At 37.4% G+C, this 27,979-nt stretch overlaps 5 protein-coding genes across 6 annotated transcripts; 2 read left to right on the forward strand and 3 right to left on the reverse strand.

Moving 5' to 3' along the window:
* Positions 1 to 756: 756 nt before the first annotated feature.
* Positions 757 to 1,666, reverse strand: LOC124842721 (large ribosomal subunit protein eL31-like). The gene is made up of 3 exons (XM_047319280.2): positions 1,515 to 1,666; positions 1,327 to 1,423; positions 757 to 1,192 (listed from the first exon to the last, which is right to left on the reverse strand). Exons 2-3 carry the CDS (start codon positions 1,407 to 1,409, stop codon positions 913 to 915), a joined length of 363 nt encoding a protein of 120 aa, XP_047175236.1. The 5' UTR covers positions 1,410 to 1,423; positions 1,515 to 1,666; the 3' UTR covers positions 757 to 912.
* A 4,831-nt stretch (positions 1,667 to 6,497) lies between these two features.
* LOC124820496 (uncharacterized) lies at positions 6,498 to 9,250 on the reverse strand. The gene is made up of 3 exons (XM_088104442.1): positions 8,068 to 9,250; positions 7,543 to 7,812; positions 6,498 to 6,544 (listed from the first exon to the last, which is right to left on the reverse strand). Exons 1-3 carry the CDS (start codon positions 9,248 to 9,250, stop codon positions 6,498 to 6,500), a joined length of 1,500 nt encoding a protein of 499 aa, XP_087960568.1.
* Positions 9,251 to 12,983: 3,733 nt separating this feature from the next.
* On the reverse strand, positions 12,984 to 21,471 carry LOC124822516 (Insulinase (Peptidase family M16) protein). Of its 2 annotated transcripts, none has more exons than XM_088103141.1 (21): positions 21,097 to 21,471; positions 20,750 to 20,996; positions 20,536 to 20,661; positions 20,262 to 20,399; positions 20,040 to 20,174; positions 19,673 to 19,930; positions 19,418 to 19,555; positions 19,268 to 19,337; positions 18,944 to 19,157; positions 18,015 to 18,120; positions 17,350 to 17,583; positions 16,087 to 16,251; positions 15,857 to 16,006; positions 15,689 to 15,780; positions 15,299 to 15,380; positions 14,932 to 15,015; positions 14,732 to 14,852; positions 14,543 to 14,649; positions 14,285 to 14,365; positions 13,626 to 13,820; positions 12,984 to 13,535 (listed from the first exon to the last, which is right to left on the reverse strand). In XM_088103141.1, the coding sequence occupies exons 1-21, from the start codon at positions 21,303 to 21,305 to the stop codon at positions 13,440 to 13,442; spliced, it is 3,048 nt and encodes a 1,015-aa protein (XP_087959267.1). In that variant the 5' UTR covers positions 21,306 to 21,471; the 3' UTR covers positions 12,984 to 13,439. The 2 variants fall into 2 exon arrangements, with proteins under 2 accessions (XP_087959267.1, XP_047150484.1); XM_047294528.2 differs by having other exon boundaries at positions 14,543 to 14,653; positions 14,736 to 14,852; positions 21,097 to 21,469.
* Positions 21,472 to 23,806: 2,335 nt separating this feature from the next.
* Positions 23,807 to 26,090, forward strand: LOC148205395 (uncharacterized). The gene is made up of 2 exons (XM_088110639.1): positions 23,807 to 24,550; positions 25,020 to 26,090. The coding sequence occupies exons 1-2, from the start codon at positions 23,807 to 23,809 to the stop codon at positions 25,077 to 25,079; spliced, it is 804 nt and encodes a 267-aa protein (XP_087966765.1). The 3' UTR covers positions 25,080 to 26,090.
* LOC148205396 (uncharacterized) lies at positions 25,130 to 27,764 on the forward strand. The gene is made up of 5 exons (XM_088104445.1): positions 25,130 to 25,684; positions 25,772 to 25,995; positions 26,091 to 26,188; positions 26,683 to 26,779; positions 27,761 to 27,764. The coding sequence occupies exons 1-5, from the start codon at positions 25,130 to 25,132 to the stop codon at positions 27,762 to 27,764; spliced, it is 978 nt and encodes a 325-aa protein (XP_087960571.1).
* The last annotated feature ends 215 nt before the right edge of the window (positions 27,765 to 27,979 follow it).

The raw sequence follows: 27,979 nt of genomic DNA on the forward strand, positions 1-27,979 counted from the left end.
TAAATATTTCACATTTATAGAATAAGAATATGAAAGGCACTGTTAGCTTCATTACAAAAGACAGTACAATGTCCACACATTGGATCCATACTATTTCCAAAACGCAGATTAGCATACCAAACTAGACCCAAAAAAAAAGTCAAACGATTTGTACCGAGCCGGTTATAAAACAATTGGGATCGAACTAAACTGGTTAATTAAAAGTTCCACTCCATCCGAAACTGTAAAACAGCTTGGCTCAAACCAAACCACTATACAAAGGACTTCACAATCCGATTCAGTTTAACTGATCCTCTTCGGTGTCCCGTTCGATTTAAACTAAACCATCTTAGAAAACCAGTTCAGTTCAAACCGAACTATTTCCATAGACCCTTATAATCGGTTCAATTTAGCCCAGTTTTTTTGGACAGAACCATGTTATGCACTAGTCAACAATGTTTTGGGGGAGATAGGATGGGTTTGAAACAACAAGAACCAGCTATCTTTGCATTCATCCACATCAATGTGGTATTACGAGGAATTCAAACGAAACTCCAAAATCCATGATCCAAAACCCGATCGCACCAATTTTAGCTTCTCATCAAGCTCAATAGCACTCTAAAATGCTAATTTTTCCATAGTAAGACTCAGTCCAGCTGTTTCTAGATGTATTAACACAAAGGTTCAAGCTACCCTTTTCCAAATGTTGTTACATCCAACAGAAATTATTCCCTTCACTATCCTGTTAGCAACCAATATAAAGGGAAAAAGTGTGTCTAAACTCAAATATGTTTCATTTTTCTAAGGCAATCAAAACTGAGGCAGAAAGTCAATATTATCAGACTACATATTCTCAACGTCTCAACAAATTAAAAGATAAATATAAAATCCGCAAAATCAACTATAACCAAAAGATATATATCGAGTACATAATCAATCCTCATCATCAATAACCTTAGTGCCCAAACCTTTAAGCTCCTCCTTGGGGATCTCGACGACGGTAACAAGAGAGTATAGCTCTTCTTTGGCATCCTCATCATCATTCCTCTTGCGAGCAATGCGAACCCTAATCCTCCTGGGAACACTCCGGATCCCCTGACTCCAGACATACTTGTTGAGCTTCACATCCACTCTCACGTCATTCGTCCCCATCGCCTTCTGCGCAAACTTCCTTATTTCCTTAATTGCTTTGGGAGCCTTCTTCTTAAACGTGCTGTTTATCATTGTGATAAACATCAGAAACAAAAATTAAATACATAAAATATGAATTGATTATCGATTTAAGAAAGAACGGGAACATAAAATGTTCTACAGAACAGTTGCATAGTTGGAGGAAAAGGAGATTACCAGCCATGTAAGCGTTTGTGGAGGTTGATGGTGTACTCTCGAGAGACGACCTCCTCTTTCCTACCCTTGGCTTTCTCCACCATTGTTATTCACTCACCTAAGCATGTAATATATACTCAGGATTTGCTTCTATCTGAACGTTAATAGAAATAGTTATGACTGGAAATCGAGCAGAGAAGACAACATACCTTTCTTTAGATTCTGGAAAATGCAGCGATGCTGAGAGAGGAGGAAGAAACGGAGGCAGAAGAAAAGAGCGAAATATCTGAGATTTCACATACAATAATAAAATCCAAACCCTAATGGGCCTCCTATGAATAACGGGTTCAATCTACAGGCCTCAGCATTGAGCCTTTTTCTTAGTGACAAAAAACGTATATTTGTTTAGACTTTTTCAATTTTTTCAATTTATTTTTTTACTGAGAGACTAATGGTTAAATACAAATAAAATAACTTAAAATTTACTGATGGTTAACTGTTTAATATGTTAACTCTTTTTTTAAGCTTAATAAAGAGGTAGGTCATATTTCTTTAAATAATTTACAAACGACCTACTGTAACATCCCAATAAATAGTAATCACCATTAATCAGAACTAATCACATTTACCGAAATTACAGTACAGTCTTAATATAAATAAAAGCTGCTCCAAAAGAAAACAGCACGTAAAAAAAATAAACAGTACTGTACAGTACATTACCGCAGATGCTCAACATTTAAAACTGAACTTGCAGCACTTTACAGTGTTCAGAAACTCATCAAAATATAAAACAGTTCAGTATTTACAATTCTGCAAAACTATATACAGAACTGTCAAAATACAGTACAGAACTAAATCCTAAAACTGATACGGAATGAGCCTCTACTGCTCAGCTTTAACTTCAACTTCTACGAGGTTGGCATCCTCCAAATTTTCTTCTTCCAGCATAGATTCAAGGGGTGCCTCACCATCTGCTCACATCCACAACGGATGATCATTGCATTGACAAGACGGACATACAGAAAACAGTAGACAACACAAGGAAATTGCAAGGGTAAGCTTAGGTAATTTAATTCAATAAAATCAACATAATTTAACTTATAAAATAAGTCATGCAGTTCATACAATATTAAACACATATCCCAGCATACAGTAACTCATTCAAATTCTCATAATTAAAGACTGTCCGGACTGTATGATGCCATGTATCTACAGGCGTTCTTGCACCCGGGTGGTGTAGTAACTGGAACATCCATCAGCTGCCACCCGAGGTTAACCCTATCAGTCCAAAGTACTCAATAGGACTAGGGCCTCCTGCCATTCCCACACATGACCTACTCCCCTCTACATGAGGATGAGCACTCACGGAATATCAGGATGAACAGCCATCAGCAGCTTTACCATGGTCATACTACACTACTCATCATATTCACATCATGGAGACGTTTCTCCTTGAAACGCTCATTCACAATCCAATCCAATAGAGTTCATTCCAATTTACCATTCGCACATAATAACCATTTCTCTTATACAAATTTTCATTCTGTGTTCCACTCTCTTAATTGAAAATACAAGTTACTCTTTAATAGATCAAGAAGACTGTATTTCAGTGTACTGTAGCCTCGTTTCTGAACAAAAGAAACGCATCTGTATCCATTTACGTGAGTTAAGAACACTTAAGAAATTTATTTGAGATTGAATCAAGAAGATCTGAATAATACTTAGAATAATTCTAAGTATAATACTGGAGATTGAATAAAAAGGATAAGTATAATTTAGATATATTTCAATAGATAACCAGAATATGAAAGAAATTCAGATATGAACACTGTCATTGAAAAAAAACCGAACGTTAAATAAGAATTTGGACGAACACCATATACGTTCGCTCACGAATCCAGGATAGGACGAGCGTTCAGTTATAAAACCGAACACTGCTTAGGACGAACGCCAGTCAATGACCGAGCACCAAATAGAACGAACGCTCATGGGAACGAACGCGCATGTAAACGAACGTTCAGTATCAGACCGAACGCTAACTGGAACGAACGCTCAATCTAAGATCGAGAGTTCCTTTGGGCGAACGCTCAATATAATACTAAGCGCCACTTATGACGAACGCTGGTGGACAAAACCGAGCGTACTAATACCCTTCAATTTAATTTTTAAATGGTTGGACACGCTAAGTTGAGCCGAACGCTCAAACCTAACTCTGCACACAAATAACGCTCGTTCTCGATCCAAATCCTCTCCAAATGAAAGAATTATTACTCTAAGTTATTGTCCAGTGAAACCGAACGGTATAAGACCGTTCGATGACGAGCGTACACCATCAATCAGAGAAGATCAGACTTTCCAGATTTTCAAACACGAGAATTTCACAGTTTTACATACGATTCATCACTTAGAATTTATCTTTAACATAACTCTCATGCATTCCAAAATTCCTATTATCAATCCATAAATACAGAGTCTTCCATCTTCCAGTTTCAAACATATCATATCAACATACAGTTCAGATCAAAATCATTCCAAATTATGCATAATCAATCACATTACAACTCATACATTTCATTCACTGCATAATTTCATACAACATTCCTGATATACATCCATTTCAATTCGGCTTCATCACGCATATTCAAAATTCGCATAATGCATACATTTCAGACATCCATCACAATTCATTACTGTCATACAGATCAAACATATATTAAATTAAATTACTAAAGCTTCCCTTACCTGGTCTAACACTGCACTTCCAAATGCTTAGAATTTATCTCGACCACTCACGGCTTCCTATCCAGAAATTCACTCAACCACTTCCACTTATCTAATACACCAAAATCATTAACAGATCAGACTTCTAACTTACACATGCAACCAAAAATCTTGGTTTGCATGAACTAAATGGACAAAGTTGCAGATACGAGAACTTACCAGTTCAGTTCTCAATTTCTGTTCGGATCAAAATGATGCTCACAGTGCAGGGTAGGTTTCTACGGTGTCTGAAATAGGATTGGAGGAATTGATAGTGAGTTATCTTAGAGAGAAAATGAAAGAGTGCAGAGAAAATGCAGAGGTGAAGAAGGCTAGAGTTTCGTGAGGAAGAGGGTGATTGCATGCAGAGAATGGGAAGAGTTTTTCTGAAAATTCACTTCCTTCCTGCACGGAACTAACTCCCATTCTCTCCACACCACTTGTCTTCCACTAACGTCCTCAGAGTGCTACAACTGTGACACTTGGCAGACACATGCAGTGGGAATGTGAGTGGATTTTGACGTGTCCAGGTGCATTAATAGTGTTGATCAGAGAAGGGGTTAGTGTATTAATTATCAGGTTCTCACATTCCCCCTAACTACAAAAATTTTCGTCCTCGAAAATTCTAAAGCTTACCAGGAAATAGGTGAGGGTACAATTCCTTCACAGCCTCTTCAACCTCCCATGTTGAGTCGCCAGTATTTGCATTCCACACCACTTTCACGAGACGAATTTCCTTTCCTTTGTAGAGTCTGGTGCGGCTGTCTTCCACACAAACAGGTGGCATCTCCAGTGTCCGGTCTGGGCGAAGTTGGATGTCTTCTAACTCCAGTACGTGTGATGGATCAGCTATATATTTTCTGAGTTGAGAAACATGAAAGACTGGATGAAGGTTGGACAGTTGAGGTGGTAAAGCTAGCTCATACGCCACTGCTCCTATCTTCTTCAGAATTTGATAAGGTCCAACGTACTTAGGTGATAGCTTCTTTGGACGAAGAACTCTTCCCACACCAGTGACTGGATTCAACCTTAGAAAAACGTGATCTCCAGCAGCAAACTCTAAGGGTCTTCTTCTCTTATCAGCATAAGATTTCTGCCTGCTTTGAGACGTCTTCAATCGCTCCTGGATCAGTTTCACTTTCTCTGTTGTTTGCTGGATTAATTCTGGTCCGGTTAAAGCAGTCTCGCCTTCTTGGAACCAACACAATGGAGTTCTACACTTTCTTCCATAAAGAGCTTCAAACGGTGCCATTCCTATGCTTGCTTGATAACTGTTATTGTATGTGAATTCAACAAGCGGCAGTACTTCATCCCATACTCCCATATGATCTATAACACACGTCCTCAACAAGTCTTCAAGAGTCTGGATGGTTCGCTCAGATTGGCCATCCGTCTGAGGGTGATATGCAGAACTCATTTGCAGTTTGCTTCCCAATTCTCCTTGCAATGACTGCCAAAAACGAGATGTGAATCTCGTGTCTCGATCTGATATAATGCTTGAGGGAACTCCATGCAACCGAACAATCTCTTTGACGTACAGCTTGGCCAAGTTTGTCATGGACATCCTTAAATTAACAGCCAGGAAATGGGCGCTCTTAGTCAATCTATCCACAATCACCCAAATTGAATCATGGTTTCGAACTGTACGTGGCAGATGAGTCACGAAATCCATAGAGATGCTGTCCCACTTCCATTCTGGAATTTCCAATGGCTGCAGTAATCCTCCTGGTCTTTGATGTTCAGCTTTGGCTCTTTGACAAGTTAAGCAAGAGGACACAAAACGTGCAATGTCACTCTTCATACCAGGCCACCAAAATGATTTCCGGAGGTCTTGATACATCTTAGTCATGCCAGGATGCATGCTAAGACGGCTGTGATGTGCTTCCTCCAATATGATTCTCTTCAGCTCGCCATCATTAGGGACACACGTCCTTCCCCGGTAACGCAACATGCCGTCGGTTCCTGCATTGAAATCCTTATCTTTACTCAAACCGAGCGCGCTTAATATCTTCACCAGCTCTTCATCCTCACGTTGCTTCTTCCAGATTCGGTCAAATACATCACTGGAAATTCTGAGATTACAGCATCTGATAACGTCCGTTCCCAAGTCAAACTGCAATCTTAGATCTCTAAAGCTTTCCACCAATTTCATCTCCTTCACCATCATTGCAGAGACCCTTACGGCTTTCCTACTCAATGCATCAGCCACCACATTTGCTTTTCCAGGATGATACAGTAATTCAAATTCGTAATCCTTCAAGAATTCAAGCCACCTCCTTTGCCTCATATTCAACTCCTTTTGATCAAAGAGGTAGTTGAGACTCTTGTGATCACTAAATACTTGAAACGTTGCACCATACAGATAATGTCTCCAGATTTTTAACGCAAACACCACTGCCGCCAGCTCCAAGTCGTGTGTGGGGTAATTCTTCTCATGAACTTTCAACTGCCTGGAAGCGTATGCCACTGCCTTTCTTTCCTGTATCAGTACACAGCCCAAACCTTGATATGATGCATCACAATACACTTCAAAAGGTTTGGCTGTATCTGGAATGACCAACACAGGAGCGCTTGTTAATTTCTTCTTCAATTCCTGGAAGCTCTCCTCACATTTATCTGTCCAAGCAAACGGCTGGTCCTTCCTGGTGAGGTAAGTCAGAGGGGCTACTATCTTGGAAAATCCTTCAATAAATCTCCTATAATAGCCCGCGAGTCCCACAAAGCTTCTAACTTCCGTGACTGAACGTGGACTCTCCCAATCCAGCACTGCCTTCACCTTGGCTGGATCCACTGCAATACCACCAGCAGAAACAACGTGCCCCAAGAATTGGATCTCCTTCATCCAAAATTCACACTTTGAACGTTTGGCATACAACTCTTTCTCCCTCAACACGCTCAAGACGATCCTCAAATGTTCTTCATGTTCGTCAAAGCTCTTGGAGTAAATGAGGATGTCATCAATAAATACCACAACAAACTTATCCAGGTACGGTCTAAAAATTCTGTTCATATAATCCATGAAGATTGCAGGTGCGTTTGTCACTCCAAAGGGCATCACCACATACTCATAATGGCCATAACGAGACCGAAATGCAGTCTTCTGAATGTCCTCCTCTTTCACTCTAATTTGATGATAGCCCGAACGTAAATCAATCTTAGAAAATACACAGGCACCATGCAACTGGTCCAGCAGGTCATCAATCCTTGGAAGAGGATACTTGTTCTTGATGGTCAGCTTATTAAGTTGTCTATAATCAATGCATAGCCGTGAGCTGCCATCCTTCTTCTTTACCAACAATACAGGCGCTCCCCAAGGAGAAGCACTTGGACGGATGAACCTCTTGTCCATTAATTCTTCAATTTGCTTCTTGAGTTCCACTAATTCAGCTGGTGCCATTCTGTAAGGTTGGACCGAGATGGGTGCAGCAGTGGTTACCAGATCGATTGTGAATTCTACCTCACGAATAGGAGGTAGACCAGGGACTTCATCCGGAAAAACATCTGGAAACTCATCTACTACTGTTCGTCCTCTGCTGCCATCATTGTTGGACGAACTCTCTACCCCATTATCTTCATACGTCATTATCAGAAAACAGCTTGCTCCCTCCATGATATCCTCCTTCAATTGACCGAGAGTGAGAGACAATTCTTCTTCTTCTTCATTGGGAAAAACCAACTCCTTCTTCCCGCAATCAATGAGGATCCGATTGGTAGCCAACCAATCCATCCCCAAAATTACTTCTAAGTCTTGCAGGGGTAAACAAATAAGATTGACCTTATATCTACGCCCCTCAACTTCTATAGGACATCTTACACAAACTGTAGATGTCTTAATCCCACCAGCTGCTGGGGTTGACACCACCAGATCAAACTGTAATTCACTCTCTTTTATTCCCAGTTTCTCAACACACGCCTTCGAGATGAAGGAATGAGTTGCCCCCGAGTCATACAGTACACAGCAAGGCTTTCCATATAACATGCAAGTGCTGGTGATGAGTGTACCTGAACTAGCAGCTTCAGCACCAGTAATAGCATAAACTCTCCCTGTGGCTTGTGCACGTCCACCTCTCCCTTGTTGGGTCCTCCCAGCGTTTGGCGGCCTCATTGCCGCCCTTCCTCCCATACTGCACTCGTTCTCTAAATGCCCACTCTGCCTGCAACGAGTACAATATTTTCCTCCTGCCAGCTGCGGACACGCCCACCGATAGTGTGGTCCTCCACACTGATAACAGGTCAAGCTTCTCGGCTGTCCAGATTGGCCAACAGTGACCAAAGCTTGTGATCCACCAGAGGATTGAGTTGGACGAGTATATGGGGACCCTCTCATATTTGATGTACCTCTGGACAAAACCGGACCCCTACTCACTTGTTGTTTCTTATGTTTTTCGGCCTCAGCAATGTTCTTCTCAAGGACCTTTGCCCTTTCAACCATAGCAGGGAAAGATCTGATACACAAACAGGATATTAATACTTTTAGATCACTCCTCAACCCGTTCTCAAACTTCCTGCATTGCCATTCTTCACTTGTTGCCATAGTATTGAACCGCACAAGGTGCTTGAATTTATTAGTGTATTCTGAAACTGACATACCCCCTTGAACCAGCTGTAAGAACTCAACTTCCTTTGCAAAACGAACGCTGTCAGGGAAGTATTCTTCATAGAATTTTGCTCTAAAAACCTCCCAATTAATGGGGTTCTGCGCGTCAGTCAAGATAGCTTTCATACTTGTCCACCAGTGACTAGCTTCACCAGTCAATAAGTATTCTGTGAATGCCAAACGGTTCTCATTTGGGCATCTTTTGGCATCATAGATCCGCTCCATATCTCTAAGCCATTGATCCGCCTCATCCGGAAGCCCTTTGCCATTGAACTTGGCAGGATGGTGCTGCAAGAAGCTTTCCAAACTCCATTCTGCATGGGGTGCAGCATTAGAGGAGGAGGCTCCTGGTGTGCCTCGGCCAGCTGCCAAGATGTCCATTAGTTGTCTTTGCGTTGCTTCTGAGTGAACACGAGAAGCCTCCAAACTTTGCATTGCTTCCTGGTTTTGCCTCATCAAGGCAGCGTTCTGCTCAACCAAAGTTGTGTTTTGTTGTTGAAGCCTGTCTATGACTGCCTCCAACACACGGGCACTAATTGGTGCATCAGATTCATTCGGCTGAGGTGGGGGAGGAAGTCTAGGAGCCATTCGTTTTCTGGATCAGAGAAAACGTACGTTAGCTATGTTCAAGAGTTAAAAATTAATAACTCATCAAACACATATCAAGCACACAACGAATAGCACAGTGCACTCATACCCTATATGTCCTTAAAAGAACAAAACTGCTCTGATACCAATAAATGTAACATCCCAATAAATAGTAATCACCATTAATCAGAACTAATCACATTTACCGAAATTACAGTACAGTCTTAATATAAATAAAAGCTGCTCCAAAAGAAAACAGCACGTAAAAAAAATAAACAGTACTGTACAGTACATTACCGCAGATGCTCAACATTTAAAACTGAACTTGCAGCACTTTACAGTGTTCAGAAACTCATCAAAATATAAAACAGTTCAGTATTTACAATTCTGCAAAACTATATACAGAACTGTCAAAATACAGTACAGAACTAAATCCTAAAACTGATACGGAATGAGCCTCTACTGCTCAGCTTTAACTTCAACTTCTACAAGGTTGGCATCCTCCAAATTTTCTTCTTCCAGCATAGATTCAAGGGGTGCCTCACCATCTGCTCACATCCACAACGGATGATCATTGCATTGACAAGACGGACATACAGAAAACAGTAGACAACACAAGGAAATTGCAAGGGTAAGCTTAGGTAATTTAATTCAATAAAATCAACATAATTTAACTTATAAAATAAGTCATGCAGTTCATACAATATTAAACACATATCCCAGCATACAGTAACTCATTCAAATTCTCATAATTAAAGACTGTCCGGACTGTATGATGCCATGTATCTACAGGCGTTCTTGCACCCGGGTGGTGTAGTAACTGGAACATCCATCAGCTGCCACCCGAGGTTAACCCTATCAGTCCAAAGTACTCAATAGGACTAGGGCCTCCTGCCATTCCCACACATGACCTACTCCCCTCTACATGAGGATGAGCACTCACGGAATATCAGGATGAACAGCCATCAGCAGCTTTACCATGGTCATACTACACTACTCATCATATTCACATCATGGAGACGTTTCTCCTTGAAACGCTCATTCACAATCCAATCCAATAGAGTTCATTCCAATTTACCATTCGCACATAATAACCATTTCTCTTATACAAATTTTCATTCTGTGTTCCACTCTCTTAATTGAAAATACAAGTTACTCTTTAATAGATCAAGAAGACTGTATTTCAGTGTACTGTAGCCTCGTTTCTGAACAAAAGAAACGCATCTGTATCCATTTACGTGAGTTAAGAACACTTAAGAAATTTATTTGAGATTGAATCAAGAAGATCTGAATAATACTTAGAATAATTCTAAGTATAATACTGGAGATTGAATAAAAAGGATAAGTATAATTTAGATATATTTCAATAGATAACCAGAATATGAAAGAAATTCAGATATGAACACTGTCATTGAAAAAAAACCGAACGTTAAATAAGAATTTGGACGAACACCATATACGTTCGCTCACGAATCCAGGATAGGACGAGCGTTCAGTTATAAAACCGAACACTGCTTAGGACGAACGCCAGTCAATGACCGAGCACCAAATAGAACGAACGCTCATGGGAACGAACGCGCATGTAAACGAACGTTCAGTATCAGACCGAACGCTAACTGGAACGAACGCTCAATCTAAGATCGAGAGTTCCTTTGGGCGAACGCTCAATATAATACTAAGCGCCACTTATGACGAACGCTGGTGGACAAAACCGAGCGTACTAATACCCTTCAATTTAATTTTTAAATGGTTGGACACGCTAAGTTGAGCCGAACGCTCAAACCTAACTCTGCACACAAATAACGCTCGTTCTCGATCCAAATCCTCTCCAAATGAAAGAATTATTACTCTAAGTTATTGTCCAGTGAAACCGAACGGTATAAGACCGTTCGATGACGAGCGTACACCATCAATCAGAGAAGATCAGACTTTCCAGATTTTCAAACACGAGAATTTCACAGTTTTACATACGATTCATCACTTAGAATTTATCTTTAACATAACTCTCATGCATTCCAAAATTCCTATTATCAATCCATAAATACAGAGTCTTCCATCTTCCAGTTTCAAACATATCATATCAACATACAGTTCAGATCAAAATCATTCCAAATTATGCATAATCAATCACATTACAACTCATACATTTCATTCACTGCATAATTTCATACAACATTCCTGATATACATCCATTTCAATTCGGCTTCATCACGCATATTCAAAATTCGCATAATGCATACATTTCAGACATCCATCACAATTCATTACTGTCATACAGATCAAACATATATTAAATTAAATTACTAAAGCTTCCCTTACCTGGTCTAACACTGCACTTCCAAATGCTTAGAATTTATCTCGACCACTCACGGCTTCCTATCCAGAAATTCACTCAACCACTTCCACTTATCTAATACACCAAAATCATTAACAGATCAGACTTCTAACTTACACATGCAACCAAAAATCTTGGTTTGCATGAACTAAATGGACAAAGTTGCAGATACGAGAACTTACCAGTTCAGTTCTCAATTTCTGTTCGGATCAAAATGATGCTCACAGTGCAGGGTAGGTTTCTACGGTGTCTGAAATAGGATTGGAGGAATTGATAGTGAGTTATCTTAGAGAGAAAATGAAAGAGTGCAGAGAAAATGCAGAGGTGAAGAAGGCTAGAGTTTCGTGAGGAAGAGGGTGATTGCATGGAGAGAATGGGAAGAGTTTTTCTGAAAATTCACTTCCTTCCTGCACGGAACTAACTCCCATTCTCTCCACACCACTTGTCTTCCACTAACGTCCTCAGAGTGCTACAACTGTGACACTTGGCAGACACATGCAGTGGGAATGTGAGTGGATTTTGACGTGTCCAGGTGCATTAATAGTGTTGATCAGAGAAGGGGTTAGTGTATTAATTATCAGGTTCTCACACCTACCAATAAAAGTTATTGCCAAGAATCTAAGTAATATGATTTTATTATTTTTATTACGGTAATTAAATTTCTAATTGTTTGGCTTCTGAGAAATCATGACATAACCTATTTTATTTTTGACAAATGGATTTTGAAGTTTTGGATTGGACGATTATATCCATAAAAATAAAATTCGCACAGTAAATTTATTGTATTCGCAGAGAAAAACACACCTGTGTTTTTCCCAACCCATTTGGTTGAAATATATTTAACATTTTATGTAAATTTTTAATTATAATAATTCATGCACCGTGCTCAACTGAATTAGATCCTATTAACAAGATTTAATGCATAGGATTAAAAAAACAAAATTGGAAAATAACTAAAAGATATAACCAAATTTAAATTTAAAAGAATATCTTAATTAGTTCTTAATTAGGTACTTTAATTTTACATTAATTGTAGGATAATATAATTATAACAAGTAATACTTTTGTGAGAAGACATCGCTTTGATTAAAATTATTCAAAAGCTATATATAAAACTATTTCCAATAAGACTATTTTTCTTTAAAATCGAGCGTGCATTATATATATATATATATATATATATATATATATATATATATATATATATATATATGTATATATATCCAACATAAAATTACATTATTCTAGTATCTACACAAGATTAATTTTTCAAAACTTATTGAAACATTATTTCTAAATGCAAATATTTTTATAATAATTATTTTAAAAAAAGCAATATTTTAAATGAATTTAAAACATTTTTCATAATTAATTCTACCAAAATCTAAACCAAGTGCATAATCCTAAAAAATAACAAGAATATATTTCTGCTATTTCCCCACAGTTAAAAAAGTTATAAAAAAAGGTGAAAAATAATATTAAAAGGCATACAGGTGCAGCTGCAATGCAACCCTTTAATTATTCTGCAGACTTGTCCTAGAACTGTCAGACGGCCAAAACTAGTACTTTCGGAGAGATTAGAAAAATAACCAACATGGAAACATTTTCGCATCACCTCACCATCAAGTTCCCATTCTTTTGTTATAAAGCTGCTCGATACCCTTCTCTGCAGCACAAATCAATGTAGATATATGTTTCATTTCAAACCTTCATTGGGGCTACGTAAACACCTAATTTGCCACCTAAGTCATCACTAACCAACAATTTACATAACCTATTCTCACAATGTTATGTACGTTTTGTGCCTTAAGTCAAAAAACGAATTGCGGGAGTTGGAAAATTTCTGGAAAATTTCTAATTCACGGCTCTGCTAAGCAATCTGCTATTACTTCGCCCTTGTCTCCACAAACTGAATGCTAAAACTGCAAGACTAGCAACTCCTGCCAAAATCTGTCACACAAAAATGTAATATATGGTTGTTTCCTATACTTCCAGGCATGTATATAATAATTTACCTACAAGAGGCCTGATGTAACTAACCTTCGCTTCTTTGCCATAGTTAGTTCGAGCAGATTGGAATACTGATTTCAGTAATTTAAAGGGAGAAGACTTGGGCATTAGGATCACAACAGTATACTTGTTTTTGCAAGGAAAAGGTAATATTCTTTTAAGTGCCAATTGTGCAGTTGATGGTGTAAGGGATGATCTAACTTTTGATCGCCCTTCATCTTGAACCTGCAGCAGAGATAATTGCACGACTAGTGAGATTTCACGTATATGAAAATGAGCAAATATGACCGTAACCTATACAATCATCATCTAATAATAATAAAAAAGCAGACCATCATCTAATTTAAAGAAACGCAGCTTATGTCAGGTCAGGATCCATAACATAATTTTAATTTATAACAAGATTATGAAAAGGGGAGAAAATAATGATTATTTACGTCTAGATCATAATAACTTGCAAGGAACATCTCAATGTTGCAGTCATTTGTCATAATCAAAATCAATTAAAAGAGAGATATTTTCATATATTCTTGTGCTAAACTTCATTCCAAACTCAACACTGGTCATAAAGTAACAGAACTAGAACTGGAAGTTATGATTAATTCCTTTCTGATAATCTGAGGAAAACCAAATGCAAATAGCAATCCTCGTGACACATGGCATTTCATGACATTGCAATAGTCACTCACCTCAAAAGAAATGCCAACATCACCCGCATAGACTCTTGATTGATAGCTATGCAAAATCCTATCCAGCCAGTAATAATTTTCCTGAAAGACGTGTTCCAGTAAGTAAAAAGAAAATATTCATCCCCGATTCAGAACGCTTTTGTGGATAAAAGATATGAGCTTATAAGAATTCGTGTCAGGTGTTTATAATTTTGTTCAATTGTGACTGAGTTGTAAAGACTACAATGCTAATAAGACAAACTTCAAGATCGAATTAACCTGCAGTCCATTCTCATGAGCTCGTTGCTCAATTTCAAGTATGGTTGAAACGTCCTGTCCTGAAGGCCCTTCCTCTTGAAGACGTAACATTTCATCCAAAGCAATATCTACCTGTAAATGATTTTATAAGACAGTATTCTCACCAAGTAATATATTGAGAAGTTCACTTATTTTACATATGAAGGAGACTTGCCAGCTTGGAAGATATGTCTGGATCACAAGAAAAATTTATGCTTACGTCTCCACGAACATCACCTATTCTTGAGGGTTTATTACCACCAAGAAATACTGAAACACCTACAGAGTATATCTGGTGGAGGGAGGCAAAGTCTTAGAAATAGTAGAATACCATATATGACAACTGAAGGAAAAGATAGTAACACATAAACCTGGCCATGCTTGAAACGGAGAACCTGCATTATTTTTGTTTCAAGAAGCTTGCTCAAGAACCCAACAAAATGAATCTCCTCCACCTGCCAAATCAAGTCCCCCAAAACCCATGCAGGTCGAAACACAGATTATCATGTTATTTATAATATTTAGTTAACACAGGTTTTAATATCTGAATTTTTTTTGCTCAAGAAACCATGAGATTAATCTCCTGAAATGTAGAAATTACCAAAGTGGGTCTTACCTCTCCTAACAAAGTCAACATGCATAAGGAACTTAGTTATCGACCACTATTCCTTGTTAGTTCAATTTATAATTTTATATAATTACATAAATTCAGAAACTAGGGGGAAAAAGAACACACACCATGGTCCCATTCCTCAGCTCTACAGGAAAGCATATCTGCACCAAACACTGTGCTTCTACCATGGGACTCCGAACCACTTCTCTACAAGCAAAGTGTGGTTTATTTAGAAAATGCATCCACTGAATCCTTCAAAAGTATTTCGGGCATCCATACACAATTGATAATGTGGAAAGATGTTTGTAACATCCAGATTGTCAAAAAGATGCAATAGGGCAGCAAGAGAACAATCTTTCCTAGAGATGATGCCTAAGCATAATCTTTTCCTCATTTGAAAAGCCATACAGTTCATTTGAGAGCTTAACAAAACATGCACATCTTTTCCTGGTAGTACAACGCACACAACAATTATCATAACACCTTTTGTTTGTGAATGCAGTGCGCTGACATACCTATGGATTTCTGTTGGAAAATTGAAAGGCAATCCTTTCAGTTCATCACGGTTAAAATGCATAATAGGTTCAGGAGGTTTTGGTATCCCACCCTGCAAGGAAAGAAATCAATTGGTATAGAATAGTTCAAAAGGTCTCCTGGCTTTTGTTTAATGGATTCGTACTCACTAGGTACTGCAATATCAAGGGCATTGCAATAGCAGGATCAATATTTCCAACAATCACAACAGTAAAAGTTGATGGATCTTTGAAACATGTACTGAAGAATTCACAAGCTTTCCGTGGATCAACCTTCTGTAGGTCACTTTTTCTAATAGGCTGCAAAACAACGAATATGCTGAAAGTCAAAAGTAGATCATTCAGTCAATGGTTTAATTGATATCAGAAAGTAGCTATACCCGGAAAAAGAAAGAGTTGCCATAGTTAAGCTCTTTTACACGGTTTGTAAAAGCAGTATATGGATCCCTATCTTGAGCAGATACTGCTTCTTCAGCCATCTGCATAACTATTTTGACATCTTCTTCACCTGGTGTTAAATTTGTTGTAAACAGCTGATAGACCAGCTGGAGTATGTAAGAAATAAACAAATGTCATCAGAATAGGTAGAAAGAAGAGTAGCCTAACATATAATAGTGGAATTGGTGTATGAGTTAGTAATACAGAATAGAAAAGAAAAGAACAATTAAGGCCTGTTTACTTATTACATTTTACTTTTTCACTTTTAATAACAAACCATCGAATTTTGTAAATCAATTTGCTGTTTTCAAAGCTTTGTTTTCACTATTTCCCATACAACTTTTTAAAACCATGAAACAAACTGAAAATAAGGTTTCAGTTTTGTAATTAAAACTGAAAACAAAGAATGGAGTTTGTAATTAAAAGTAAAAACAAAAATAAAAATTGAAAGTATTTTCTCAAAGTGAACGAACTCTTGCATTTCTTGACTGAATTATTAGAAAAGGGAAAAAGAATTCTCCTCCTAGGGTTCTTCTTTTGAAAAAGTTCTTCTAATTAATGCATCTTCCATCATCACTCTCCCCTGTTAATGAATTGATTAGCACTAACTAGGAATGGCAAAAAAAGCACATTCACACCCGTAGATACTCAGTGGGCAGTGGGCAACACATTGTGGGTAGGTCGTACTTAGATTTTTATACAGGTATCCACAGGTGAAAGTAAAAATCTTATATTTCTCTAATTTACCAAATATCTTTACAGTATCTCAGCAAATTCTATTACTACCAACAGAATCAAAAGCAGAAAAGCCTTTTAGTAAAAATAGAAGTTAGCTGGAATCACATGGCATTAGGGCATATCATAAAATAAAAAAATGAGAAAAAAAAATTTCATAACTTGAAAAAAAGGTATTGATATTGAAGTTAAATCCAAAAATATATATACATGATGTCCAGTCCATACAATAAATGGATGAAAAAAAAAAGAGAAATATTATCAGGAATTAAGAACAAGATTATTACTAGATACTAAGTTAAAATACAATTACTTGCTTCCAGCTTTAAAACATAAACAGGTGGATGTAGTATGATCTAATAATTGTTTTTTATGTGCTTGCATTTTTTTGAGCAACTACATCCTACGACTTTAAATTGCCATCAAATCAAGAAAAGAAAAGAATTTTTTGTTAATTATATCAAAGATACCTGCAAAGCAGTTTCTAGGTCTGAAGGTGAACAATCACCATAAAAAGTTCTCATATATGCACCAATCTTGGTACCAACTTCAGCTCTCTTGCCAGCAAGCATATCCATTAGGACAGATGGTCTATAACCAAAAACACCAATTTCCCCAGCAATAGTTGGTCCCATCGAACAAGAGAAGTACTCACTCTCTGGGAGTTCAGATAAACCCCCATATGAATACCCAGTGAAGATAACCTGTTAAAACACATCTATAGATTAGAACAGATAATTATTAATGCTAAAATTCTAAATTCACCGTTAGCTGATGCCTAATAAGTGCATGCGTATGCTAATTTAAATTTTGAATTAGTAAAAGGCAGGAAACTTAAATCTCTTGGACTACATGCAGCATAAGACACTTCAAAAAATCAATTATTTGTTTTGGGCATTTTGCGTTGGAATTTTTTTATGTGTTTAATTACATCTGTAGATGAAAACCCTAGGTTTAAATATCATAATTATACTCTATTAGGGTCATGTAATATAATTTAACAAAATTTGAAGCAAAGCTGTCCATCGATAATGTAACCAGATTGATACAGAAGTAGGTCAATGTCTATTCAAGGAATAGGTATGAATTATGAACCATGAAAAATCTGATAAGCAATGCCTAAGAGAATTGGAACCTGGTCATCAAGAAAGTCTGTGCGCTTGTAACAGATCCGCATGCCATTTGACAGTACCAGTTCAGTAGCTCCAATATTTGAATATTCCAATTCCTGCACAACATGCCTAATTTGAAGACAGGGGAGGGATCAAGATTTCGAATGTGATTTCCTAAACACAATTTAACTAGAAGAAAAACCAGAACAGTCATAATAATCGTTATACAGAAGAAGTCACATTTCAAAAGCTATATAATGACAGAAACTGTATACATATGATAGGTTAATAACTAGTATACAAAACCCTGCTTACATAAATAGTAGCAGCTGATTAAACAGATAATATTGGCTATCACAGCTTAGAAAAAATCAAGATTTTAATGAAACATGGTTATAGTCGCAAAGTAAACAATAAGATCTAAAATAATAAAAAAAAACAGAGCCCTACACGGAAAACCATTATTTTTAACCATTCTGAAATTTGGAATTCTTGTTATTATAACACATGGGCAGGTAGGATAAAATGAAGTAAAAGTATGCCACATAACCATGACACTTATCAAGGAAAGGAATTTACTTTATTTTCTCTTAATAGATCCAAGTAATATGAATTAAAAAAGAACCGTCAAACCTTAATGTTTTACAAATTTGTATGATCTTTTGATGACGAATAAAACTGCAAATGTTCTCATAGGAAGAAACATGTCATTGTCAACCACTCTTTCATAATAGGATAAAGATGCAACGTCTACCTAAAACAAGCTACCAAGGAGGTACTTAATAACAGCAGTGCTGAGACTTGATTCTATGGATTAACAACAATGATTCCAAGGATACATTCACAAGAGATTATACAGGCGGGCCAGAAATCAGAAAATAAAGAACTATATTGGCAAATGAAAATGCAACGCACAAAATAGAGAACGACTTCATGGTTGAATCAAACTCACCCCATATTTGGCTTTGTAGAGACAATTTCTTCTGGAACATGTTCATCATCCCAATAAGAGATTCTCCCTTCTTCCTCCATAAGATTAACTTTCTTAACAACATTTTTCAGATCATCAAGCACAGCAAATGGCTGGGGCTCAATAGTCTTTATGACACAGCTACATGATGTCCTTAATTTCTCAGAACACTTAGAGATTTCTGATGTTGATATATCTGATGGGTATAAATAACACAACATCAATTACAAGGCTTCACAAGCTTTGATTGTACAGAAATTTGATGTCAAAAGAAAAAAAACAAAAAGTAGAAGATAATCAACTCACGTGGTAGAAGAGTCTTTTGGAGTTGAGCCTCATACTCAATCCCAACAACAGGTTCAGCGTGGAGAAAATGCTGCATGAACAAAGAGAAGATTATCTCCAAAGCCACCTATAGTTTGTTATGAGACATTTTAATGCAAAAAATATATATACTTGTAAATATTCATCTCTCAAGCTGGTAGATTGAATTTGATCTCGCTCCAAATACGCAGATTCAATCTCTGACATCAGTAGTGCACGGACTACAGATATTTCACGATCTGAAAAGCCATGAAGTCTTACCCTCGCAACCTGAAATATAGCTGTCATAAATATCAAAATAAAAGGGGACAAAAGAAGGGAACTGGAAGAAAAAAATGAAAGACAGAAAGATGAAGAAAATACAACTCAGGTCAAGATGAAAGGCACCTCTATTAACATGGATTCCAGGGCTTCAATGGTTCCTTTTCTTTTACAAGAGGAAGTCATTATATTGGCCTTTAATGGGCGGACTAAAACATCAGCAGCAGCAGAACAGGAGAAATAAGGTGGATCATTTCTACGAGCTATTTTAAAGAACCTCTGGTTTAAAGCATAGAGGAACATGGATTCTGCAAGTAAATTACGGTAGTCTTTCACTGTCTTAAGCTCATCCACTGGCGTCTTATAGCTAATCATCACTGCAGACTGTTATTAGGAAAGCCCATATTAAAGTGTTAATTTCGAAGCAAGATAAAATCACTAACAAAAAATCCTGGAACTTGAATTAAAAGTTAATGGTTCGTTACCTACTTACCCCAGCAGCTTCGGATTCAATAAAACACGAAAATCGTGGCTCATCATGTGATGGAACCTGGAATGTTGGTATAAGTGGAGGATCAGGATCTGGAATTTTCTGTCCAAAATGAGTCTTTATTAACTCAACTACATCCTGCAAATGTGTGTGAGCGATTAAGGAAATCACTAATCAGCACAGTTACTTAACCAAACAAAAATCAGATGTGAATAAATAAAGCACCTGCGTATCAGAAAAATCTCCAACTGCGATCACTGCCATATTGCATAAATGGTACCACTTCTTGTAAAAATGCTTCACAGTCTCTGAAGAAACCGTCCGAATCACTTTCTCTAGGCCAATTGGCAAACGTTCAGCATACTGCAATCCATTCAACACTTCATGAAATAACACCAATCGATATAAAACAATTTCCCAAACTGCAATCACATGTTCTAACCATTTTAATCAACAATGGCTAATAAAATAGCAAGAAGCAAGTGTTGAATACAGGCACCTTTGAACCTTCCATCATCAACATCCAATGAGCATCCTGCAGCCGCCCCGTGGCATTTCTGCTTCCTCTGTACTCTTCCATGACAGCTCCTCTCTCTTTCGCCAAGTCATCCTTCGAAACTCGAATCTACAAACACAGAACAATCCAATTACAAAAAAATAGAACAACAAAACAGAGTCATCCAAACAGAGCATAACACAATTCTGATTGAGACCTCTGAACTGAACTCCGCCAAGACCGAAATGGCCTGAGACAACAGTTCCGGCTTGTCGACCGGAACCAATAGCTCGTAAACCGTGTCGTCCGCAGAGGTCACGGCGTTCTGACAGGCTCCGAATTCGGCTCCAATACTCTCGAGAAATTTGACGATGTCGTGATTGGTGTATTTCTTGGTGGCACTGAACGCGAGGTGTTCAACAATGTGAGCAACTCCGCGTTCATCCTCCTCTTCGAGAATTGATCTGCCGTAACCGATTTCACAATCAGCAATTCAGCATTGAATGATTCATAATACATGGGATATACGAATGGAGAATTAGGTTAGGTTAGGTTATCGGTTACCCAGCCCTGACGGCGAGAGCGAGAGCGGCTCTCATGCGAGGCTTGGAATTGCAACGAACGTAGTAGCGAAGGCCATTGTCGAGGGTGCCGTAGTCGACGCCAACGGGTTGGTCGGAGAGAAGCTGCTCCATGTCGGCGTTGACAAGCTTAAGCGATCTGAAGCCTTGTTTCTTCGAGATCGGAGGTACAGCGGCGGGAAGTAATTCCATTCTTCTTGTTTTCTTCACTCTTTGCCCAGACTCAACGTGATATTCTGCGCCACTTACCACTGTCACTCACGATACTACCACTCTCCTATCTCATTTCTTTCTCTTTTTCTTTTTTTCTTTTGTAATTTCTTTTTGCACTTAATAGTTTCTTTGAAACCCACCTCGGGAACACGTTAGGTAAATTATATTTTTGTCTTTACGCATTTTTCTAACATATTAGTCAGAAATTCAAGGATTGGAGTAGGGAGTTTCGTGATGTAAATTATATTTTTGTCTTTATGCATCCTTTTCAATTTTTATATTAATGAGAAATTTAAGGATGGGAGTAAGACGTCTTATATATTGAGTTAGATGACTATATATATATATATATATATAAGAAAGATCACAAATTCAATTTTATACTAAAAGTGATATTATGTTTATTGTATGAGTTATTTATGACTTTTTACCTACAAATCTCCCATGTTATTTTCTTTCTGTAGAAGCCATCAACATTAATTTAGATAAAACTAATTTTTTTCCCCAATTATATCTATCTTATTTTGTAATTCCCATGTAGATTCAATTTCAATTTTTTTATAAAATTGTTTAGAATTCAGTTTTTGAATAGTGAAATTCTTAGCTGTACTTATTATTTCCAATTCCAAAATTCTGCTCGGAATTTAACCTTTATTTTTTATCTACTTTTTAAGAAAGTAAAAATAAAAAATAAGAAATAAAATGTTGAGATTGAATTTTATTTATTTTGAAATGAGAGAAAAATAATTTAAGTGTGAATAAAAGTTAGTTTTGTAAGATAATTAGAAAACTTTTAGACACATACACATTTTTCATTATTTTTTTACGGATAAAAAATAATTCTAAGACATTAAAAATGTGTCAAAAATCCCAAAAATGAAACAAAATATACCATTTTTTTTCCATAGAAATCTATTAAAGTTGAAAAAAACATACCTATACATAAACATGAGTAAGCGTACATTATTTTGATAAAAATAAATAGAATGGAACAACTTTTAAAACCTAAAAATTCTGAGACAGTATAAGTGTGCTAATTAAACACAAAAATATCATTTTTACACTATGAACCATTATATCTATTTTTTTTTCAAAATTCTAAAATCAAACTTATATTTTCTATTATAAAATTGCTATTTTTTGTTCTTTATTTTCTATTTTCTTTTAAGGAAAAATTAACTACTGTCGAAATTTGGTTTTCACGAAACAAAGAATCGATTTTCAACATTAATATTAGGGTTGAGAAAAAATACTTGTTTTTTTATCCAATTCAAAAAAATCCAAAATAAATTTAAAAGTTGAGTTAGATTAGATAATCAGATAATATTAGACAAAATAAATAAATAATTATGGTCAAATTTAAGTAATACACTATAAATATATAATTCAATTTATATTTTAATATTTATAAATTAGAAATCTTACTTTTAATATGATACTATTTTTCGTTAAAATTTAATAATATAGTTTATTATAATAATTATTAATAAAATTTATTATATTTATGTCATTTACTTAAAATAAACTAAACTAAATAATTCTAAACCTGATTAATCCAATGAAATAATTGGTTAAGATATAAATTTTAAAAATATTGAATTGGTTGCATCCAAAACAATCCAAATCCGATCCAATCCCCGGTGTCACAAAGGACATGATAAATTATGAGACATACGTGACAAATTAAAAAAAATTATTTCCAAATTTACTTTTGGCATAATACCCAATTTTGTCCCCACTTTGGTTCGGAAATCTCAAATTAGTCCCTTTATAGAAAAGTGAGTTGAATGGATCCTTACTTGTAATTATTTGACTCTAATGAGTCCCTTCCGTTAAATAGAGGGAAACGGAGTTAGTGGACTGATGATGTGGCAGTCGTATTTGGTGAGGTGTCAATACGGAATAGTTTGCTTGCTTACGTGGTGTTAGGGTTCCCATTTCCATTTGTGGTTGTATTAAAAATTGGGGATAAAGGTTTTAGGGCTCATTTGTTCGAGACTAGGGCATGACCGAGAAAGAAGGCAGAGGCAGGCAGTGTTTCGAGATTACAAGTCATCGCGGGAACTGGTGAGAACTTGTAGACAAAGCATTTGTGAGTGGACGACCATTGGTGGGGTAAATAACGAAAAGCGACTTTGGAAGGTGCGTTTATGGTAGGTTTTGTTCTATGTTTCGTTGCTTTCGTTGTGGTCCCCCCATAAGTTTTGATTTATTTTATGGTTTGTCTGTGTTGTGTGCCCCATTGTCAGTGCATTTGCTTTGTTTGTGTTGCGACGTTGTCGTTGTGGTCCCCCTTCATAGTGTGTGGTACTGTGTTGTGGCATTTGCTTTATTTAATGTCATAAATGTGGTTTTGTTTTGTTTGAGTTGTTTATGGTCTGTACAGTAGTATGTTTATGCTTTGTTTTTTGCTTAGATATCATTTGGGTTAAGGGTTAAGCATAGATTAACTAACTGTGACCAATTTTATATTAGATAATATGGCCAACTCAGACATTGAAGTCGTGTTTCACCATGGGGGAAAATTTGAGAATAATGGGACATTTGGATATCACTATGGTGAAACCACAACTATAAAAATAGACCCTGATCGATGGAGTTATTTTGAAATATTAAGCATTCTAAAGGAGATGGGTTATAGGAATATAAAGGACTTATGGTATTCATTGGGTCGTGGTCCTGTATTAGAAGATTGTTTGGAACCTTTATTAGATGACAAGGGTGCTTGTCATCTGATCAATATTGCTATGTTGAATGGTGAAGCTCACCTCTATGTTATACATAGGGTGTGTGAACCTGAGTATCTTCTGCAGTTGGAATGCATATCTGAACCCCAAATTGATAGACCTAGTGTTGAAGGAGAAGTTGAGAGAGAGAGTGGTGATTTGGAAGTTCATAGACCCAGTGTTGAGGGAGAAGTTGAGAGAGAGAGTGCTGAAAAGGAAGTTCAGATAGAGATTGGTGTAGCAGATGTTGAGGCAGTGGGTGAAGCAGAGGGTCAGACAATAGCACCTGCTGTAGAACCTGAATCAGAAATGATAGAAGTTGAGGTTGATGTACTGGCTGATATAGAGGGTATGGTAGAGGATGTAGAGGATGTTGGTGTGGAGGATGCAGTGGAGGATGTTGGTGTGGAGGATGTTGGTGTGGAGGCACAGGTTGAGGTAGATGATGTTGGTGTGGAGGCACAGGTTGAGGTAGAGGACGTTGGTGTGGAGGCAGAGGTTCAAGTAGAGGGAAATGGTGTGAATGTAGACGTCCAGTCTGATGTGGAGGGGCAGGCAGAAGTAGAGGGTGAGGTAGAGGGTAATGGAGTAGAAAGTGATGAGTATGATGTTAGCAGTTGGAATGGGTCCGAAGAGGATGTAGTGGGATTTGATATATTTGAAGGTACTAATGAAGTTGAAGTTGGTGGACCTAGGGGTTTATCTGACAGTGATTGGGAATCCGACAGTTTGAAGAGTGTTGTGGAAAGTGATAACACAGATGATGACAGGGATGACCATGGGGATTTTGGTGTTTTTTCAATGCCCAAAAGTATGGAACAATATAAATGGGAAGTGGGCACGTATTTCAGTGACAAAAAAGAATTTACAGAAGCTATAAGAACCTATGGAGTAGAGAATGGTAGAAAATTAAAGGTTTATAAAAATGACAAAAGAAGAGTGCGTGTCAGATGTTGTGGGGCAAAAGGGAAATGTCCTTGGAATGCATATTGTGCATATAAGGCAGCTGAAAAGACATGGCAGCTAAGGAAAATAGTAGACAACCACACTTGCAGTAGAGAATTTAACATCCGTCTAATGACTTCAAAATGGTTGAGTGGGAGGTTAGAGAAGACTATGAAAGACAATCCAAATATTAATCTGTATAACCTCCATAACAAAGTTTCTAAGAAGTGGAACATTGGTGTTTCACGGTCGACAACCTGTAGGGCAAAAGCAATGGCATCCAAACAAATAGAAGGTGATTTTAAAGAACAATATAGAAGAGTGTATGACTATGCCAATGAGTTGCTTCGGTCAAATCCTGGTTCAACTGTGAAAGTTCATGTTGAACCTAATGAGGACACTCCAATTTTCAAGAGACTATATGTGTGTATGAAGGCCTGTAAGGACAGCTTCGTGTCATGTAGGAAGATTATAGGTTTGGATGGCTGTTTCTTAAAAGGAAAATTTGGAGGTGAGTTGTTAACTGCAGTAGGAAGAGATGGGAATGACCAAATGTGTCCTTTGGCATATGCTGTTGTGGAAGTTGAGAATAAGGACACTTGGAGTTGGTTTCTACATCTTCTCATTGATGATCTTGGTGGTGTGGAGATTTCTTCAACCATCACATTTATGTCAGATCAACAAAAAGTTAGTAACTTATTACCATTGCCATCTTTTTTTATGTTTTAAACCTTCATGTCTTTTATATTAACTTGTATAGCTTAATGTGAATAGGGACTTTTACCAGCCTTACAAGAACTTCTCCCTGGTGTGGAGCAAAGGTTTTGTGTGAGGCACATCTATGCTAATTTCAGGAAGAGGTTTCCTGGGCAGATTCTAAAACGTCTACTATGGAAGGCAGCAGCATCAACACACCCTCAAACATGGGAAGCAGTGATGAGAGAAATTAAAGGGGTGAATCCAGACGCCTTTAAATACTTAATAGCCATCCCACCAAGGTATGCCAATCCACATGCCTTTAAAATTCATTGCTCCTATTAATTGTTGTTTGGGTTCATAGCTGATATTTTGCACTTGTTATTTGTGTAAGTAGATTTTGGTCACGGTCAAGGTTTACAAGTAATGCTGTTTGTGACACCTTAGTGAATAACATGTCTGAAGCATTTAATAGTGTAATTTTACATGCAAGAGGTAAGCCCATCATCACAATGATGGAGGACATTCGTCTGTACCTCATGAAGAGATGGGCAACAAATAGAAACAAAATATCCACATATGAAGGTAGTATTTGTCCAAAGATTAAGAAAAGATTTGACAAGGAACTGCACCTGACAAAATACTGGATACCAAACTCAATATCAATCAAGTGAGCAACCTGCAACCCAAGCTGAACAAAGTCAGCCAATTACTGGACCAAGTCAACTTACTCAGGCATCTACAACAGAAGTTTAAAACTGATTTAGGAATTTTGTAATCCCAGACATGTATGTTTAAAACTGACAGTATGTTTAGCTTAAGTGATGGGTATTTTGGTATCACAGACATGTATTTTGTAATCACAGACATCTAGTTGGTTTGATTATGATGTAATTATGACAGCTTTTGTTTTCATTCTGATGTAATTATGACAGCTTTTGTTTTCATTATGATGTAATTATGAATGCTGTTTGGACCTTTGCTGTTAGGACCTGGCGAGTGTATGAGAGAAGAAGATATAGGAGGGATTGGGAAGGGAAGCATACGGTATAGGACGAGCGTTCTGAGCGAGAAGGGAAGCATACGGTATAGGACGACCGTTCTGAGCGAGAAGGGAAGCATACGGTATAGGACGAGCGTTATGAGCGATAAGGGAACCATACGGTATAGGACGAACGTTATGAGCGATAAGGGAACCATACGGTATAGGACGAACGTTATGAGCGAGAATGGAACCATACGGTATAGGACGAGCGTTATGAGCGAGAATGGAACCATACGGTAGAGGACGAGCGGCATGTAGAGATAACGAGGAGCGACGACGGTCGTCCTAAGCAAATGGGAGCCGAGCGTCCTGAGCGTCCTGAGCGAGCGGAGCATGGACGAGCGTTTTGACCAGCCAACAAGGGGCGAGGACGAGCGTCCTCAGCGAGTGGGAGCACCAGGACCGAACGAGCGGCATATCAATTTCTCATTATATTTTCTTCACAGATTTTGGCATATCAATTTCTCATTATATTGTGATCACAGCTTTTTCGATTCAATTTATATTTATATTTTGTTCACAGATTTTGGCATATCAATTTCTTCTTCAATTATATTACAAACACTGAAAGTGTGTTGTACCTGTTACATAACTCTTTATTTGGATTACAGAAGTACTATTACAAACACTGAAGCCACTTCCTCATTTTATTGTAAATTCAAACTATCTAACAGAACCTTCAATTCAAACCATAATTTCAGAACCTTGAATTCAAATTTCACCTTAATTTGATAACATCATATTACAATTTGTCCAAAGTGCTCTTACATAAACTATCTAACAGAACACATCATGTACTTTTAAACAAAATACATACAACAATGATATTAAACAATCCCAGAAAACATATAATTGTTATTAACATCTTCTCCCTTTTTTGACATTCCCTAACACATTTCTCCAGACTATTAATCTTCCTCCTTTGCCTTGCAATAGTACCAACAGTATCATCTACGCAATCTTCACTAAGCCATTTAAAGAAATTGCATCCTTGAAGTTCTTCATTTCTTGTCCGCTTGTAGTTAGGACAGCCCCAGAATTGTTTCCCCTCGTTCTTAATTGTTTTTGCCACTCTCAACACAGCAGCCTCCCCACAGTGGCAAATTTGGCTTCCAACCAATCCTCTGGATGAACCACCGCGACAGCTACCCCATGAGCAAGACGAACAACCGTGATTCGAAGACATTGCGAACCCCAAAGAGCGAACCCGAAGGAACGAACCCCAAACAGAGACAACCACT

Source organism: Vigna umbellata, chromosome 1 (assembly GCF_029865625.1).
Source record: "Vigna umbellata cultivar VRB3 chromosome 1, Vumbellata_1.0, whole genome shotgun sequence".
In the NCBI taxonomy this organism is placed as follows: Eukaryota; Viridiplantae; Streptophyta; class Magnoliopsida; order Fabales; family Fabaceae; genus Vigna; species Vigna umbellata.

Coding starts and splice junctions, on each gene's coding strand:
- LOC124842721 (XM_047319280.2), bottom strand. CDS start 1,409: ATGGTGGAGAAAGCCAAGGGTAGGAAAGAGGAGGTCGTCTCTCGAGAG. Junction 1,193..1,326: donor CACAAACGCTTACATGGCTG/GTAATCTCCTTT, acceptor AATGATAAACAG/CACGTTTAAGAAGAAGGCTC.
- LOC124820496 (XM_088104442.1), bottom strand. CDS start 9,250: ATGGCTCCTAGACTTCCTCCCCCACCTCAGCCGAATGAATCTGATGCA. Junction 7,813..8,067: donor TGCTGAAGCTGCTAGTTCAG/GTACACTCATCA, acceptor TACCCCTGCAAG/ACTTAGAAGTAATTTTGGGG. Junction 6,545..7,542: donor TTTTCCGGATGAAGTCCCTG/GTCTACCTCCTA, acceptor GTACTGATACAG/GAAAGAAAGGCAGTGGCATA.
- LOC124822516 (XM_088103141.1), bottom strand. CDS start 21,305: ATGGAATTACTTCCCGCCGCTGTACCTCCGATCTCGAAGAAACAAGGC. Junction 15,781..15,856: donor CCTTGATATTGCAGTACCTA/GTGAGTACGAAT, acceptor CTTTCCTTGCAG/GGTGGGATACCAAAACCTCC. Junction 13,536..13,625: donor ACTATGGCAAAGAAGCGAAG/GTTAGTTACATC, acceptor TTTGTGTGACAG/ATTTTGGCAGGAGTTGCTAG.
- LOC148205395 (XM_088110639.1), top strand. CDS start 23,807: ATGGCCAACTCAGACATTGAAGTCGTGTTTCACCATGGGGGAAAATTT. Junction 24,551..25,019: donor ACGTTGGTGTGGAGGCAGAG/GTTCAAGTAGAG, acceptor GTGGGGCAAAAG/GGAAATGTCCTTGGAATGCA.
- LOC148205396 (XM_088104445.1), top strand. CDS start 25,130: ATGACTTCAAAATGGTTGAGTGGGAGGTTAGAGAAGACTATGAAAGAC. Junction 25,996..26,090: donor TTAATAGCCATCCCACCAAG/GTATGCCAATCC, acceptor TTGTGTAAGTAG/ATTTTGGTCACGGTCAAGGT. Junction 26,189..26,682: donor TGTAATTTTACATGCAAGAG/GTAAGCCCATCA, acceptor CTTTGCTGTTAG/GACCTGGCGAGTGTATGAGA.